At 42.0% G+C, this 18,588-nt stretch overlaps 1 protein-coding gene across 3 annotated transcripts; it reads right to left on the bottom strand.

Moving 5' to 3' along the window:
* Positions 1-5,249: 5,249 nt before the first annotated feature.
* On the bottom strand, positions 5,250-8,991 carry LOC135574686 (putative nuclease HARBI1). Of its 3 annotated transcripts, XM_065026413.1 has the most exons (11): positions 8,613-8,982; positions 8,262-8,332; positions 7,998-8,174; positions 7,846-7,907; positions 7,677-7,763; positions 7,308-7,589; positions 7,193-7,228; positions 6,540-7,094; positions 6,355-6,470; positions 6,157-6,258; positions 5,589-6,062 (listed from the first exon to the last, which is right to left on the bottom strand). In XM_065026413.1, the coding sequence occupies exons 8-11, from the start codon at positions 7,009-7,011 to the stop codon at positions 6,003-6,005; spliced, it is 750 nt and encodes a 249-aa protein (XP_064882485.1). In that variant the 5' UTR covers positions 7,012-7,094; positions 7,193-7,228; positions 7,308-7,589; positions 7,677-7,763; positions 7,846-7,907; positions 7,998-8,174; positions 8,262-8,332; positions 8,613-8,982; the 3' UTR covers positions 5,589-6,002. The 3 variants fall into 3 exon arrangements, with proteins under 3 accessions (XP_064882486.1, XP_064882487.1, XP_064882485.1); XM_065026414.1 differs by lacking the exon at positions 6,355-6,470 and having other exon boundaries at positions 5,250-6,062; positions 6,540-7,228; positions 7,677-7,756; positions 8,613-8,991; XM_065026415.1 differs by lacking the exon at positions 6,355-6,470 and having other exon boundaries at positions 5,251-6,062; positions 6,540-7,228; positions 8,613-8,991.
* Between the last annotated feature and the right edge of the window lie 9,597 nt (positions 8,992-18,588).

Here is an 18,588-nt window from a genome sequence, read left to right as displayed (position 1 = left end):
TGAAGTTAGCAGGGCTCTTTTGTATTTTCTCAGAAGTACTGAGTCAGGTAGGAGGATTTAGAAATGTTGTAAACTGTGATTGATTCTGATGTTTGTTCAGAGTTTTTATTAGTCTGTATTGCATGTAATGTTATTGATTTGTCTGTTTTCCCCTAGCTAATTCCCTACTTTTCACACTGACACAGTAATAAACAGCTCTGACGTTACAGGCTTGAGTGGGACCAATTTCTTCATACTGCTCCCACCTGCACTTGCAGCTTTTCATACCGCACCCTGCCAGTGGCAAGAACTGATCCCAAACCCAACTGTAGTCCTGCACTGTTATTTTAGGTGTATGTGACTTTCCTCACTTGCCATCCATTATCACAGCAATTTTGCTCCCTATAGGCAATATCAAATGTGCAAAAAAACAAACAGTTAAATTACCAGAGATTCTCTGGCCCAGACTAATAAAAACTCTGAACAAACATTAGAATCAATCACAGTTTACAACATTTCTAAATCCTCCTACCTGACTCACATATTAGGCTATCTGTAATATCTGTATTACTTGGCTATATCAGCCAATATGATAGATGTAGTTTGAAGAGGGCAGAGTTGGAGAGACTTGCACTTTCTCTTGAGCTATTTTTACAGCCTACCTTTTAGAGCTGGAGATTTTCAGATGGGGAAATATATCAATATTTATTTATAGGCAATGTAGTAAACTATAGCTTAATCATAGGCCTATTTAGGAAGTACATTTCCTTGGAAAGATAACTGCCCCATGCTTCTCCACCCATTCATAGGCAATAGCCTACTCTATTTAATTGAGAGCACAAGCACACCTGATCTTGCAGGTATGAGATGAAATGAGAACTTGTTCTCAACTGGCCGACCTGGTTAATTAATAAATAAATAAAAAACAGGCCAGAATGCTTCAGGAAACAGTGCCTCGACAGTGGAAAAGTAAGTCAGCTAGCAAGGAATTGTTGTGATTTTACAGCAGGTGATGATAAGCAGAAATAAGGGAGTACTAACTAACTCTCATAGTAGTAGATGTGAGTTTCTCTTTCAAACAATCCCCTGGCCTTGTACACAGCTAATAGCTAACATTCGCCAAAGCAAGCTGTACAGATGAAGATGAAAAATGATCAGGCCTAGTTGTCACGTTCTGACCTTAGTTCTGTTGTTATGTCTTTGTTTTAGTATGGTCAGGGCGTGAGTTGGGTGGGTGGTCTATGTTCCGTTTTCTATGTTGTGTTTGCGTTTGGCCTGGTATGGTTCTCAATTAGAGGCAGGTGTCGTTAGTTGGTTCTGATTGAGAATCATACTTAGGTAGCCTTTTACCACTTGGGTTTCGTGGGTGTTTATTTTCTGTTCTGTGTTTGTATTTCACCGTTCAGGACTGTTTTCATTTCGTTCTCATGTTTTGTTGTTTTTGGTTGAGTATTCATTTTCATCAAGAGAATATGAATACTTACCACGCTGCACCTCGGTCCTCCTCTCTATCTCCCAACGACGAGCGTTACACTAGTGTACATCTTACTGTAGAAATTATTGTTGAAAACTAGTCTAGGTTGGAATTGTTGCTGTTAAAATACAATAATAATTGTCATTCTTAACTGGAATAAACTGATTGAAGCAAGGTGCTTTTTGAGGCAAACACACCCACACAGTTCTGAGTTGCTCATCTACAACAGGATGTGGTCTCCTGCCAGAAAGAGAAAGCAGTAGATGTTCTGGTCCAGTTTGGCACCACATACCTTTGCGAGGCAGGGTTCTCAACTCTGACATACTTAAAAAACAAGGCTGAGCATGATCTCAGTGTTACACTGTCAAAAACAGAGCCCAGAATAGACATGTTGCCGTTAAAATACAATACATATTTTATATTCTGAACTGGAATAAACTGATTGATCACATCACACAGATATAGACCAGAAAAGGACTGTGTATGTGTTTTCTGGTATATATCTGTGATGTGATCAATCAGTTTATTCCAGTTCAGAATAAAAAACTTGTGTTACATTTTAACAGCAACAGTTCCAATCTAGACTTTCAACAATCATTTCTACAGTAAGATGTACAGTAGGCCTGATAATTTTTCATCTGTACTGTTACTTAGGGTTGCACTATCAAAAAGCCTGTGTGTGTTCTGTTATTCATCTGTGTGATGTGATCAATACGCTTATTCCAGTTCAGAATGAAAATGATTTATTGTATTTTTAACAGCAACAGTTCCAGCCTAGACAGATATGTAAGTGTTTTAATGGGGGAAAATAAACATGAATAGATATTTATATGGATATTTAATTTCATTGTTATTTGTTTTTGTCTATATTGCATTTGTTTTAGGCATAAGGGCAATGAAATATACCAATATGTATATTATAGTTGCATATTTTCCTAAGCTTGGGCCCCAGGAAAACACAGAATTTCTCATTTGGGTCACAGGCTGAAAACGTATAAGAACCCCTGCTCAAGGCTGATCCCTCCTGATGACCTGGATGGAATTGACCCTTCGCTAAGCCCTGCCCCCCTTGGTTACTATTGAAACCTCAGACAACATTTTCACAGGAAGCTGAATTCCCCCTTCTAACCACTGGTGAAATCCCCTCACAATGATCTCAAACTGTGTTTTTAATGAAAACCTTCTTGGTTTCCACTAATGCAATTCCACCGTTACAATACCCTATGACATTCCTGCCTACTTCCTGGTGCATGTCCCATACTGTTTGTGATTGTGCGTAAAGCTTATATCAGCTTATAAATTCATGAAAATGGGACTTCATAGGGTATTTCTTCATGGGAATCTGGTACAATTATGTCTGAATTCACTGTCAGCATACAGTCAAAGCTACTAGCCATTTTTGGAGTTGTGCTCTCAAATCGTCAGATGGGAGTTGTATTAATAGCAGGGCTGTCCACGACAACTAAAAAATATTAGGCAACCAAAAGTCGTCTGTTCTTTCGACCAATTGATTGGTGGATTTAAAAAAATGTAGTTGTTGTACTTTGTACCCCCATTTATTCTCCCCAATTGGTAGTTACAGTATTGTCCCATCTCTGCAACGCCCCAATGGACTCGGGAGAGGCGAATCCCTAGAGTGTCCAAAGCTGTCATCAAGGCAAAAGGTGGCTACTTTGGTTAATACTTGATTCCATGTGTTATTTCATAGTTTTGCTGTCTTCACTATTATTCTACAATGTAGAAAATAGTAAAAATAAAGAATAACCCTTGCATTTGTGTCCAAACCTTTGACTGATACTGTATATATATTTATTTGTTACTGCTTGATTGTTTTAATCTCGGTCGACCAACAGCCTAACGACCAAACAATTGACCAGTTGACTAATTGGAGTCAACCCTATGTCACGCCCTGACCTTAGTATTCTTTGTTTTCTTTATTGTTTTGGTTAGGTCAGGGTGTGACATGGGTGATGTATGTGTTTTTGTACTGTCTAGTGGGTTTGTAGGTTTATGGGGGTGTTTACTATCTAGGCGTTTATGTAAGTCTATGGTTGCCTAGATTGGTTCTCAATTAGAGGCAGCTGTTTATCGTTGTCTCTGATTGGGAACCATGTTTAGGCGGCCATCTTCTTTGGGTATTTCGTGGGTTATTGTCTATGTCAAGTTGCCTGTGTTTGCACTTTTGTATCATAGCGTCACGGTCGTTTTGTTATTTTGAATAGTTTGTTTAGTGTCTATCTTTATTAAAAGTATCATGTATTCACATTACGCTGCGCCTTGGTCTCCTCCGTGCAACGAAAGTGACACCCTAATTAATAGCATGGCTAACTTAGATAGCTAACATACATTTCAAGAAGAAAGTTACATTAAGTGACTAGCTAGCTAACGTTAGCAACATTTGGTGGTCAACAAAATGACAAAAGTTTAATTTTGGATTTGAGAAATTATCCATCAACAGGCTCTGCATTTCAGGAATCACAGTAGAAAGTACCCCTGGTGCACCGTTCAATTATTTAGACATTTAAACATATTTTTTGAGAGTTTATTAAGAAAATTAAGTTTTTCCCACTGTCCTCATGTGATTTAAATGTGAACTTGTACGAGGTGTCAGACTAGATGACTGCTGCTATCCATTGGAGAGCTGCAATTGGTTACCAAAAATTCTTAAGAGTTGTTAAGCTAAGGAACAATTGTGATCCTTCCTTAACCCGTAGGAAATCTACTTCAAAATGGTGAAAGTCCTCAATGGCATTGCCCATGCTAAAACAGGCTCTAGGGTCCTCTATCTCTATGTTACCCCCCCACCGAAAACAATCGCAACCAGACTTGATTGATTGGAGACAGCTTGTGTCAGTTAAAGTTTTTTTTTTACCTGCAGCAACACCAATGGATGTTAAAAAGGCCAGGCATTCAGATATAGAATTTCTCTATGCACCCCTAGTTTTTCTCTTTAGTTAGAATCACCCACTTTCTCAACCAATCAAGGCTTAGCTATTCCCGCATCTCACTGGTGCTCACATTTTCCAGTCAGTGAGTGGGCTTGCCTAGTGCAGTGGTTCCCAAACTTTTTATAGTCCCGTACCTTCAAACATTCAACCTCCAGCTGCGTACACCAGGGGCCTGTTGCACAAAACTAGGATAAGGGATTAAGCCAGGATATCTTGGTGATCCTGGCTCAATTGATCCGTAATCCGGTTGCATTAAAGATGGATAGGGGGCAGGAGGATATGTTATGGTATAAATTACCATGGAGATTTATTCTGTGGAGCTAGCCTGCTCCAGACCAGGCTAAATTCCAGGATCTATTTAATCTCATCCCTAATGTCAGTCAGCAGTCACCACAAATGGAAACCAATAGTTATTTCACTGCTCACTATACATTGTTATCACATAACTAGACCCACTGTTATTTAAACGTTTGTGATCATTAATTTCAATGATTTTGGATAAAAAATGATTTTTAGATGATGTTGCTATCATTAGATAATTTACAGTTTCCCATAGACTATAAGGCTATATATAAAATGATAGAATATTAGGGCCACAGAGGGAAAAAACACAAGTCATAATATTGTAACCAGTTGTTTTAAAGGAGGACAGTTGTTAAAATGACAGATGTGGGGCATTTCGTGAAATTGTACTTCAGTATGGTTTCATAAACAAAGACATGCTGATGTGCCAGAATATTAAGTATCACATTGTCATAAGTATCAAAACTGTAAAAACAATATGTAGCTTTTCTGCAGAAAGAACCAGCCTCATAAATGTATGACTTTATCCTTTTCTTCAGTGTGGCCCTAGTACTCTGTCATATAAACAAATACACATTCCATATGAATATAAAAACACAATGTGTAACATTATGTTCCTTTATTGAATAAGGACAAAACAAAGCAGGTAAACCATCAGCTCCTTTCGAAACTGAAGTCACAGTGACTCTACAAGATGGAAAGCACAGAATCCAAGCATATTATACAAAATGATACATACACATTCAAAGGTCTGTATATAACACACCCTGCATGTCTGCACACTAAAATAAATGCAGGACAAATCCATACACATCAACTGAACAGACAAATGAATGGATGCAGTAGCCTCCCTCCTGCAGCCTTGTATTACACACAGTATACCGCACAAACATCATAAGAGGCCAAATTCGTCAAAAACGAACCCAAAAAAACCCAAATTCCTCTGCCACCGCAGGACATATTTAACCAAAATTGAAAGCACACATACTAACTAAAATAATTCAACACATATTGGTCCCTCAGCAGCCGACCACTGTCGTCATCAGGGAAGATTGCCGGATTGTCCCAGTCCATGGCTGGTGGCACTCTGGGGGCCCTCTCCTTCCTCAGGCAGGCCACATTGTGGAGGACAGCACAAGCCACAGTAATATCACATGCCCTAACAGGGCTGACCCTTAATTTGTGAAGGCAGTGAAAGCGTGCCTTCAGGAGGCCAAAGGTCATTTCAACTCTGGCCCTGGTCCTGGCATGGGCATGGTTGTAGGCCTGCTGTGCTTCCTGGGGGTCTGTGAAAGGTGTCAGGAGAAAAGGCTGGCAGCCATACCCCCTGTCTCCCAGCAACACACCAGAGAATTCACCTGTCAACACAAAATCTCATCATTACTACCTCATAAACACAGTGATATTCTTGACACAGCCATGATGGTTATAAATAGGGGTTGTGTGGCTTACCTTGTGATAGATTTCAGAGGCCCGAAAGATTCTGGAGTCATGGACTGAGCCAGGCCATTTTGCCACAACATTGCTGATCACACAGTCAGCATTGCAGACCATCTGAAATCATAAGATGAGGAATATTACACCAATCAATGCACATCACTGGCAATGCAGAGTGTTCGTCAATGGACAATATCAAAAAGTTATGTTCACCTGAACATTAATGCTGTGAAAGGATTTCCTATTCACAAAATCGGCCTCATGGGCACCTGAGGGGGCTTTTATCCTTATGTGTGTGCAGTCCACTGCACCAATGACATTGGGGAAACCTGTCACACAAAGTAATGAGTATCCTACTATGTGTTAACAGTTGTCCTGTAATTTGTAGATCCTCTTACCTGCAATCCTATAGAACTCCTCTTTGATGTCACAGAGTCTTCTGTGGCCAGGGAAGGAGATGAAGACATCTGCTAATGCTTTGATAGCCAGACACACACTCCTTATTGTGCGGCAAATTGTGGCCTTGTTCAGCTGTTCTGCATCCCCCACTGAGTACAGGAAGGCTCCACTAGCAAAAAAGCGCAAGGCCACACAAACCATTTGCTCCACACTCAGTGCATGGCTCCGTGCAGTGCGGTGCTTAATCCTGGGACCCAGTAGTCTGCATAGATACCTGATGCCATCTGCAGAAAACCTGTATCTTTCATATAGATGGTCATCAGGGAAGGCCAGTGGGTCCAACCGGTCCCTGAAGACCCTTTCTCGCCTGAAGGCTCTCCTCAGCACAAGTGCTTCTTCATCCACCACATCTCGCACGAATGGGCATGCCATTGTCAGAGCAGAAAGGAACACACAATTTTGGGCCTTCATATAGGCTAGTGGCCACACCTGGTGCTGGGGGGGTGGGCAAAAGAGGGCGATGCCTTATAACGATGACTTGGTTGTACTGATTGCTGGGAAAATAAAAAAAACCTTAGAAAGATGCCACCGTCCTGTGTGCTCACAATAAGAGCTCATATGTCATGGCTCACTTGACTTTACGAGAATATACCTAATTTTTATTTTGAGCTGTGTCATCTTCTTGGAGCTGGGGGAGGAAAGAAAAATAATGATTAATACATTTGTGTTACAGTTAGCATACAGTGTACATTGAAGGCATATCTCACCTCCCTCTCAAGTTTTTTTATTTCAAGGTCCAGTTTCCTAATTGTCCTCTTTTTTATTTCGGACTCCAGTGCAAGATTTTCCATCTTTTTCTTCTTGTACTGAATTTCTATGTCTGCCAGTTCTATTTGGCGCCGGAGATGGTTGCCATACAACTTTCTGATAGCTTGTGAGCTCTGTGAACACAATACAATTAGCGCAGCTGGAATTTGGCAGGATGTGGTGTCCTTTTATTAATACGCACTGTTGCCAGGCTGGTTTTCCCACTGTATAGCATCTGGGTCCTGTAAAAGAAATTAGATTTTTTGATTTTGATGAGGACTCCTCACCATTGTAGAGTAAATAGTACTTTCACAGTCTTAACATGATACCTCATGCCTTCTGGAATCCAGAGAGATGGTCTCCTCCTCATCATCGTCTCCATCATGTGCTGTTGCTGCTGCACTGGGGCCTTCACCCTATCACATTTAATCGGATTCATATTGAAGCTAGTAGACAAGACATGCCAGGCCTACAGTATGCCTTTGATGGAGTACTCACTGGATCAGCATCGTCTGGTGCTTGTGCTGGTGGCTCTAACAGGAACACAGTGCTGCCAGGCACTGCAAGGCAATAGGTAAACCAAAGTCAGACAGTCCAAATTGATTCAATATGAATGTGGTTGTATCCCATGTAGAGATGGAAGGACATACCTTGAATGAAGCGGGTGGCATCTTGGGAGGAACCTATGCTCGTCTCTTTCCCCCCAGGGATCCCCTCTAAGACGGGCCTGCCTTTATTTAGCTCCAAGGCCATGTCCTCTGCTGGGGTAAGGTCAGCCTTTGGTGACCCACCACCCGTGCCTTGTCTGTGGGTATTCTTTTTCACTGCTAAAACAGTACAGACAATGTGTGAGCAGGCACCTTCTGGGTACAATATATGCTTGTGCTTTGTTAAATATTAGTCAGGGACCATACCATTCTGCAGAATGTTCTTGTATTTGATTTTGACCTGCTGCCATGTCCGTTTTGGCCCGTTCATGTTTAATCTACACACACACACACACATTTAATGGAGTCACACTGCAAAAATTACTTGGTATTTTTGTCTTGTTTTCAGTAAAAATATCAAAAAATTTATCATAGCTTTATACAGTGTGATGGAGTTACTTTACACAATTTCACTCATATCTGCAGTGCATTTCAATTAAAAATTTAACTGTTTCATAATTACAGTACAACTGCATTTTTGGAGATGTGAATTAAATATTTGAATTGTAATTGTGATGTTTCAGCGGAGCGGTGAGTGTGTAATTGTGCACTACTTACGCATTCAGGCGGTCTGCAATACTTTGCCACGCTTTTTCTCTTTGCTTTATCACTGTGGCGGTGTTGCCTTTCTTCTTAATTATATATTTTACCTCCTCGTATGCCTCCATGAGGATTTGTGCTTCCGACGGGGAAAAGTACGCGGCTCTAGTTGCCATGGTAAATCAGTTAATCTGTGATCTGTGGCGGGGTCTATTTGAGTGAGCCGTGAGCGCGCACCTATCCAGGATTGGTTTCACCTGGCTTAATGAATCCGTGTCTGCTCATCCTGGCTTGGTCTTTGTGCAACCAATTAAGCCTGGACGCACATGTTTTGGCTTCATTGAGCTCAGCTGAGTCATTTATCCCGGATGTCTTAATTCTACTTTTGTGCAACAGGCCCCAGGGTCTCAAATTTGTTTGTTTTTGCCATCAATGTAAGTCTGCCACACACACACACAATATGATACATTTATTAAACATAAGAGTGAGTGTGAGATTTTGTCACAACCTGGCTCGTGGGAAATGACAAAGCTCTTATAGGACCAGGGCACAAATAATAATATAATAATCAATAATTTTGCTCTTTTTTTAGCCATCTTACATATAAAACCTTATTTGTTCATCAGAAATGGTGAATAACTCACCACAGGTTAATGAGAAGGGTGTGCTTGAAAGGATGCACATAACTATGTTGGGTTGTATTGGAGACAGTCTCAGTCTTAAATCCTTTTCCACACACAGTCTGTGCCTGTATTTAGTTTTCATGCTAGTGAGGGCCGAGAATCCACTCTCACATACAGTTGAAGTTGGAAGTTTACATACACCTCAGCCAAATATTTAAACTCAGTTTTTCACAATTCCTGACATTTAATCCTAGTAAAAAGTCCCTGTTATAGGTCAGTTAGGATCACCACTTTATTTTAAGAAAATGAAATGTCAAAATAATAGAAGAGATAATGATTTATTTGAGCTTTTATTTCTTTCATCACATTCCCAGTGGGTTTACATACACTCAATTAGTATTTGGTAGCATTGCCTTTAAATGGTTTAACTTCCCACAATATGCTGGGTTAATTTTTTTGTGTGTTTTTTTGTTGTTGAATTTTACCCTCTTTTCTCCCCAATTTCGTGGTATCCAATTGTTAGTAGTGTCATGACTGTACTAATCAGGTCAGGTTACAGGAGACCACAACCCTACAGATAACTACATCTATGGGCTTTTATGTTTTGCTGTTGTGCTTAATTTGCGGTAGCCTATATTAGATAATGACACACTCATTTGCGCTTCTTTTGGGCTGGGGCTCATAAAACATCTTTTAATGTAGGGATCATAAAATTGATTTAATATATGGCTCATCAGGCTCGGGTAGTGTCAGGCTTGGATTTTCATGGCGATCAACGCACTAATCAAATCCATACCTGCTTTAAGTGCTTTAAAATGACACTTCCGGTTTGGGTGGGAAATACCTGGTTACCAGGGAGAAAAGTGATTATTCTCAGCATGGAACATTTGTAAATGACAGGGAAAATATTCAAGCCTGATCTGTAGCTTATTCTTTAGATGTTTGGGGCTGCTGGTGAACCATGATGTGCAGGTATAATCAAAGTGAGGGTGTCTATAGCTAGGTCCCCATCCAATTGGTGACAGATTTTCATGCAAATATTCAAAAATCTGAATATACTGTAAACAATGAGCATTTTAGGGTTTCCTTTAGGAAAATGTGATGCCTGACCACGTGACCAGGAAGATGTTAATTTACTGGACATTTGATACATTTACCAGACATCCATATGCATTCAGATCAATAAACAAGGGATATTGGCCAAATGAGCCACATTTGACATGTCCTTAACCACATAGAACAAGTTACAAAAACACGATTGTGTTTGGATGTGTAGCATATGCAACACTTTATAGCCATTTTTTTGTTTTTTTGGGGGGCTGCTTTCCTAAAACAATTGTTCAGATCGTAATGATGTACCCTGAGAGTCAGGAAGCAAGTTCAGGGAGTGAGTGTTTTAATAAATAAACAGAACATAATACAAAATAAGGAACACGAACAACGCACAGATATAACACAGAAACAATAACGCCTGGGGAAGGAACCAAAGGGAGTGACATATATAGGGAAGGTAATCAGGGAAGTGATGGAGTCCAGGTGAATCTGATGGCGTGCAGGTGCGCCTAACGATGGTGACAGGTGTGCGCCATAATGAGGAGGCTGGTGACCTAGAGGCCGGAGAGGGAGCACACATGACAGCTAAAATTGTCCCTTTCCTAAATTAGCCATGGATGGAGATAGGGACTTGGACTTGTAGTTTTACTTAATTCTCCGTACTGGCCAATGTTAATAACAGCGATTCTGAACCAACCATTAATTCATATATTTTTGTACCCCTGACCTGGGAGGATGGAAGTTCAATGTATGTAGCTAGATGTAGAATGTTTACTAGCTAAAGTTGCCCATGAATGGAAGTTAGGCTGGCGAGCAAGCATTTTAGTCTGTTAGCTTATGATGATTGGAATTAATTGTTTTTGGTATCTTTTAGTTGTCACTGTATTAGACTAAGCAGAGGTAATTGATGTTGAAATGCTCCTGTTTTCTTTGCGACTTGCGGTAACTCTCTGTGGTTATCAATCAATAGTTGTTTAGTTGTCCGAAAATGTCAGAAACATTAACTTGCTTGACCATGCTGTAGGTCATGTAACTCTGTTATTGTACAAGTAACGTTAATATGCTATGTGGACTTCACTGGACAGAGGTTGCTCTCTGGTTTTGTAATAAAACAAAGGTCTGGTTAATGTGTTCTTACTGTCTCTCTTAAGCCTATATCACTGTCACAAATCATAAGAGGTTATTAAAGAAGAGATGGAGAGATGGAGAGGGACAGAGACACTTAATTAACATTGCCACATTCAGAAACTACTCTCACCTACAATAACCATATACTTTTCACACGAACCGCCACCCACTTTGAGCAAGAAATCATTAATGTATTTGTGTGAAATGCCTGGGTTTGCCAGGGATCTCTCGGTGAAGAGGGCAGTCTTGAAAAAGGATTGGGCCTTTTTGCTGCACACTTGTAAGGCTCAGATTGTCCAAAATGGTTCCAACAACTCTTCTACTGTTGTCCTTCTTCGTAGTTGTCCGGTATCCGGTGACTTGTGTAATCCTGAACAGAACTACAGAGTTGATTTTCCTTCCATTCTTTGAAGACCGGCTAGCCAGCCGTATTGATGGTGCTCCAGTAGGGTGATGAGAGTAGCGTAATACGATGGTTTGAGCAGAGCAACAGGATGGTCCTACTTAAATTCCCTTTCGAAGATACCTTACTTAGGACAGCTAATCAGCTGTACTAGTGATGGTCCGGGAGGTGATTTTTATCGCTTCCACCTCGTGTTGAGATTCAAAGTTCAAACCATTTTAAACGTGTAGCCGCCGCTTCACACTTTTTCTGGTTCGTTGTCTTTTTTTTCTTAACCCATCATTTATACCTTTTGCTTGAAAGGGGTGGTTCCGGAAGGCTGGCACGGTCCCTGACCTCACTCCGGGGCGGTAATTACTCACTGTGCAAAGTTATGGAATACAATTATCTCTTATAACTTCTCATATCGCATCCCTCTCTTAACAAAAACACTTGAATAATTTTCCATATTACATGCACAACCCATAGTATGCACACTTCATCCATGTAGTGGGTATACTTACAGTATTTCCTTTATAACATTTCATTTTTAATGACATCACAAAATTACATTAGTGTTCTATCGATCGCCTCTGACCATTCCCCACGTTCTACAATATAAATATTGTTAAAGCATTTGCTTTTGAACGTGTTAGAGTTTCAGCGGGAAAAGGTCTTTTTGAGACCAAGCACATTCCTTTGGTGAATTTCGAGAGCACAGGCCTGGATTTTCTCCCTTGATTTACAACAGGACATGAGTTGTTAATACCTACATGTACTTCTCCCTCAACCAGGACAGAGAAACCAGACACATGCTCATTTCTCACAAGACAATGAAAAAATGTACACAACTGGTTATGAAAATAAACCAAAACTTGTTTCTCACTAGTGTAACTGGTTGTGAACTCTTCAAACAACGTTTGCACTGCGAGAATGAGAATGGTAGATGACTGTGATTAACACATGCATTAACAGAAATTTATGTACCCAAATGAGGGGGATTGGTGGTACATTTACTAGGCCTACTGGTGACATACAGTACCAGTCAAAGGTTTGGACACACCTACTCATTCAAGGGTTTTCTTTATTTTTACTATTTTCTACATTGTAGAATAATAGTGAAGACATCAGCACTATGAAATGACACATATGGAATCATGTAGTAACCAAAAAAGTGTTAAACAAATCAAAATATTTTTGAGATTCTTCAAAGTAGCCTCCTTTTGTCTTCATAACAGCTTTGCACACTCTTGGCATTCTCTCATTTATAAAAAGAAACATTCAAAGGGCAAAACATCAATTTACTTTAAGGGAAGCCAGCATCTGTACTGTACACTGTGCACCCACCAACTTTCCTTTCCAATTCGCAAGAGGCTGAAACCAACGATCTGTACAATGGGAGTCATTGTCCCAAATGCGGGATGGCACGCGACAAGCTTAGGTCTGCATATTATGCCCATAGAAACGCATTGGGCTAATTCTGGACAGTTTTTTTTGTTAGACCTAGCCCTTTTTGCTTCCTGTAGAGGTGCTTGGGTAAGGTCACTAAGGAAGCCAAGCCAATCCATTAGTTCATACTCCACGTGGTATACAATAAGGCCGTGACAAAAAAAAGACAACTCTCACACAATGGCAGAATAAATTCCACTGCACATTCGTCACAAAACCGGAAAGCAACATATGTCCAGTGAAGTCCACAAAACATGTATTGCAAACAAACACCTGCAGCATGGTCAAGCAAGTTAAAGTTTTTGACAGTTTGCTAAACAACTACTGATTTAGAACCATCAGTTACCATCAGCACAAAGACAACAGGAGCACTGTCTCCGCTATTCCAGCACCATTTTAAATTTAAACATCAAATCAATAAGGCTATATATGCTTAGTTTAATACTATGAAAATAAACTTAAAGATACCAAAACAATTTAGTCCAATGAATGTTGCTAAAGTTCATGTGGCTGTCCATGGTACTGATTTGTGTGTGTGTGTGTGTGTGTGCACGTAAGTAAAACCAATAATATTGACTCACCCTACTTGTAGACTAGTTGAACACCTATGCCACCCTCTTTCATGTTGCCAGAACAGTTTATGGTTCTGTCATACAGTACACTTTTAGTTTTTGTTGTCATAGGCTACCTAGCCAAAATGATTGGCTAATTCTTTTATATATTGTTTTATCAAGGGAGACCAAATGCTTGCTGGTATCAATCAATATCGCAGCAACATGTTATACTATTTTGGTCCAGACAGCATTAGCTACATGGGCTACACATACTGAGGGGTGCTGTTTCCCTCGCTCGGATGATTTCTCCATGCTAATTGATTACGAAAACACAGAGAAACAAAAAACAAATGATTTTATAATAATGTGCTTGTAATCATTAAGGACTGGGGAGTCTAACTCTAAATAATGCTAATATAACCATTCTCCTATTTGCTTAAAATGCAGTGGTAAATATGTTTTACAGTGGTAAATATTCAAATAAAAACATCCAAATGAAACAAACACCCCCACCTCTCTGCCATGGTTTAAACCATTTATTCTACGTGGCTACACAAACAGTCTCCCTGTCTATGGCGATGTCCACTCAGTAGTGCTGGATTTCGGCCTCAGTTGCGCTCTTTCAAATGATTTTTCTTTGTACTTGCTCATTTTCACCATTTATTTGCCATGCGCCCTTCAATAAAAATAGCCTTCATTCCAATGCATTTGATTTATCATTGTTTGCCTTTGGCAGTCAGCTGTTTAGATCTCTCATTGCTTTGTTTTTTTAGGTGGGCACAGGTATTGGTGTTCTCTGTCCTGTCAGTGGCCAGAACAAGTAGACCATTTTATTTTGCTTTATTATTTTCTCTCAATATTTGTTTTCTTTCCTGGATCAGCTGGTGATGGTCGCCAATATCACCAGATAACTAGCCTACAGCCAGACACCAATGTGCATCCAAACCATCCAACATTAATGACAGTAGGCCTATAGTTGTCACGCCCTGGTCGAAGTATTTTGTGTTTTTCTTTATGTATTTGGTCAGGCCAGGGTGTGACATGGGTTTTTGTATGTGGTGTGTAGCTTAGTGGGATTGTAGCTTAGTGGGGTGTTCTAGGAGAGTCTATGGCTGTCTGAAGTGGTTCTCAATCAGAGGCAGGTGTTTATCGTTGTCTCTGATTGGGAACCATATTTAGGCAGCCATATTCTTTGGTTGTATTGTGGGTGATTGTCCTGAGTGTCTTGATGTCCTTGTTAGATGATACATGTATAGGCTGCACGGTCCGGTCTATACAGTACCACCTCCACACCCCAGTCCTCTGGTAGCAGCTCCCCGCACCAGGCTTCCTGTGCGTGTCCTCGGCCCAGTACCACCAGTGCCAGCACCCCGCATCAGGCCTACAGTGCGCCTCGCCTCTCCTGCGCAGTCGGAGTCTCCCGCCTCTCCTGCGCCGTCGGAGTCTCCCGCCTCTCCTGCGCCGTCGGAGTCTCCCGCCTCTCCTGCGCCGTCGGAGTTTCCCGCCTCTCCTGCGTCGTCGGAGTCTCCCGCCTCTCCTGCGCCGTCGGAGTCTCCCGCCTCTCCTGCGCCGTCGGAGTCTCTCGCCTCTCCTGCGCCGTCGGAGTCTCCCGCCTCTCCAGCGCTGTCGGAGCCTTTCTCCTCTCATGCGCTACCGGAGTCTCCTGTATGTCCAGTGCAGTCAGAGCTGCCAGCCTGCATGGAGCAGTCAGAGCTGTCAGTCTGCATGGAACAGCCAGAGCTGTCAGCCTGCATGGAGCAGTCAGAGCTGTCAGCCTGCATGGGGCAGTCAGAGCTGTCAGCCTGCATGGAGCAGTCAGAGCTGTCAGCCTGCATGGAGCAGTCAGAGCTGTCAGCCTGCATGGAGCAGTCAGAGCTGTCGGTCTGCATGAAGCAGCCAGAGCTCTCAGTCTGCATGAAGCAGTCAGAGCTGTCAGTCTGCATGAAGCAGCCAGAGCTGTCAGTCTGCAAGGAGCTGTCAGTCTGCAAGGAGCTGCAAGTCTGCAAGGAGCTGCCAGTCTGCAAGGTGCTGCCAGTCTGCAAGGTGCTGCCAGTCTGCAAGGAGCTGCCAGTCTGCAAGGAGCTGCCAGTCTGCAAGGAGCTGCCAGTCTGCAAGGAGCTGCCAGTCTGCAGGGAGCTGCCAGTCTGCACGGAGCCGCCAGAGCTGCTAGTCTGTAAGAAGCCGCCAGAGCTGTCGGTCTACATGGAGCAGCCAGAGCCGCCAGTCAGCGTGGAGCAGTCAGAGCCGCCAGTCAGCAGGGGTCAGTCAGGGGCCATATCTGCCAGTCAGCCAGATTCTTCCAGATCTGCCAGTCAGCCAGAATCTTCCAGATCTGCCAGTCAACCAGGCTCTTCCAGATCTGCCAGTCAGCCGGGATCTGCCAGAACTGCCAGTCAGCTGGGATCTGCCAGATCTGCCAGTCAGCCAGGCTCTTCCAGATCTGCCAGTCAGCCGGGATCTGCCAGATCTGCCAGTCAGCTGGGATCTGTCAGTCGGCCAGGATCCGCCAGTCAGCCAGGATCTGCCAGTCAGCCAGGATCTGGTAGATCCATCAACCTGCCTGAGCTTCCTCTTACTCCTGAGCTTCCTCTTACTCCTGAGCTTCCTTTCGCTCCCGAGCTTCCTTTCGCTCCCGAGCTTCCTTTCGCTCCCGAGCTTCCTTTCACTCCCGAGCTTCACCTCAGTCCCGAGCTTCACCTCAGTCCCGATCTGCTCCTCAGTCTAGTGGGGTTCTGGGTGAGGACTACTAGGCCATGGTTGGCGGCGAGGTTGGACTATCCAGGGACGCAAGGAGAGGGGACTAAGACATTAACTGAGTGGGGTCCACGTCCCGCGCCGGAGCCGCCACCATGGACAGACGCCCACCCGGACCCTCCCTATTGATTTGAGGTGCGTTCGGGAGTCCGCACCTTAGGGGGGGGTTCTGTCACGCCCTGGTCGAAGTATTTTGTGTTTTTCTTCATGTATTTGGTCAGGCCAGGGTGTGACATGGGTTTTTGTATGTGGTGTGTAGCTTAGTGGGATTGTAGCTTAGTGGGGTGTTCTAGGAGAGTCTATGGCTGTCTGAAGTGGTTCTCAATCAGAGGCAGGTGTTTATCGTTGTCTCTGATTGGGAACCATATTTAGGCAGCCATATTCTTTGGTTGTATTGTGGGTGATTGTCCTGAGTGTCTTGATGTCCTTGTTAGATGTTAGTTGACACATGTATAGGCGGTTTTCGTTTCGTTTATTGTTTTGGTAGTGTTCGTGTTTTATGTTTGTTTAATAAACATGAATCGCAATCGACACGCTGCAGTTTGGTCCGACTCTCCTTCACCATATGAAAACCGTGACAATAGTTGACTCTTTCGGTTAGAAACATTTGATTTTGCAATGGCGTAGGCCTACATTATTTCCGATTCGTGTGGCCATTTTCACGGCGAAAAATAATAAAATGTTACGTAGATCCAAGATCCAGGAATCGTACAGGGTTTAAGTTCAATGTTCTAATTCAATTGTTAAATACTTAATAATGACAAATAACACTGTCATTAATGTAAGGAAAGAAAGGTCATTTTTTTATTTCACGTGATCTGTGAAGACTCCAATCATTCAACTCAGGAATCATGGACAACTCATGAACTAGGGTGTAAACATGTTTTGATTCAACTCATGTATTATATTGAATGCAAGCTACCTGTTCTGCATGTGTTCATGTGTGTAAAATTGCCTTGGCTGAGAGGGTCGGTTACCGCCAGTGACCTTTGAAAATATATAGTTATATGCATTGAAAGTATAGGGAGCGTTACTACTTTCACCACGATCGGCAGTCAGTTTACCCACCAATTTCTTTACCACTACATCACTGGCTACCGGTAAGCCTATTTGAACTTCATGGTAATAGGCATACACATTGTAGCCTAGTCTAGTAAATTGACCATGTGTGTTAGGATGACCATCCCATTTTTCCCGGGACAGTTTCAGCCCCATTTAAGGTGTCCCAACTAGAGGTCGACCGATTAATGGGAATGGCCGATTAATTAGGGACGATTTCAAGTTTTCATAACAATCGGAAATCGGTATTTACAACTTTATTTAACGAGGCAAGTCAGTTAAGAACACATTCTTATTTTCAATGACGGTTTAGGAACGGTGGGTTAACTGCCTTGTTCAGGGGCAGATTTTTACCTTGTCAGCTGGGGATTCAATCTTGCAACCTTACGGTTAACTGGTCCAACGATCTAACCACCTGCCTCACGAGGAGCCTGCCTGTTATGCGAATGCAGTAAGAAGCCAAGGTAAGTTGCTAGCTAGCATGAAACTTATCTTATAAAAAAACAATCAATCAATCATAATCACTAGTTATAACTACACATGGTTGATGATATTACTAGCTTATCTAGCGTGTCCTGCGTTGCGTTGCATATAATCGATGTGGTGCGCATTTGCGAAAAAGGACTGTCGTTGCTCCAACGTGTACCTAACCATAAACATCAATGCCTTTCTTAAAATCAATACACAGAAGTATATATTTTTAAACCTGCATATTTAGCAAAAGGAAAGGTTAGCAGGTAATATTAACCAGGTGAAATTGTGTCACTTCTCTTGCGTTCATTGCATGCAGAGTCAGGGTATATGCAACAGTTTGGGCCGCCTGGCTCATTGCAAACTAATTTGCCAGAATTTTACGTAATTATGACATAACATTGAAGGTTGTGCAACGTAACAGCAATATTTAGACTGCCATCCGTTAGATAAAATATGGAACGGTTCCGTATTTCACTGAAAGAATAAACATTTTGTTTTTGAAATGATAGTTTCCGGAT

This window comes from Oncorhynchus nerka, linkage group LG13 (genome assembly GCF_034236695.1).
Source record: "Oncorhynchus nerka isolate Pitt River linkage group LG13, Oner_Uvic_2.0, whole genome shotgun sequence".
Lineage (NCBI taxonomy): Eukaryota > Metazoa > Chordata > Actinopteri > Salmoniformes > Salmonidae > Oncorhynchus > Oncorhynchus nerka.
Note: the sequence above shows the minus strand (reverse complement) of the source record. Positions and strands in the feature narration are given on the sequence as shown.

Excerpts from the sequence above, each read along its gene's own strand:
- LOC135574686 (XM_065026413.1), bottom strand. The coding sequence starts at position 7,011 with ATGAAGGCCCAAAATTGTGTGTTCCTTTCTGCTCTGACAATGGCATGC. Across the intron at positions 6,471-6,539 it reads GGAGTTCTATAGGATTGCAG|GTTTCCCCAATGTCATTGGT; the intron begins GTAAGAGGATCT and ends TTTGTGTGACAG. Across the intron at positions 6,259-6,354 it reads TTCACAGCATTAATGTTCAG|ATGGTCTGCAATGCTGACTG; the intron begins GTGAACATAACT and ends TTATGATTTCAG.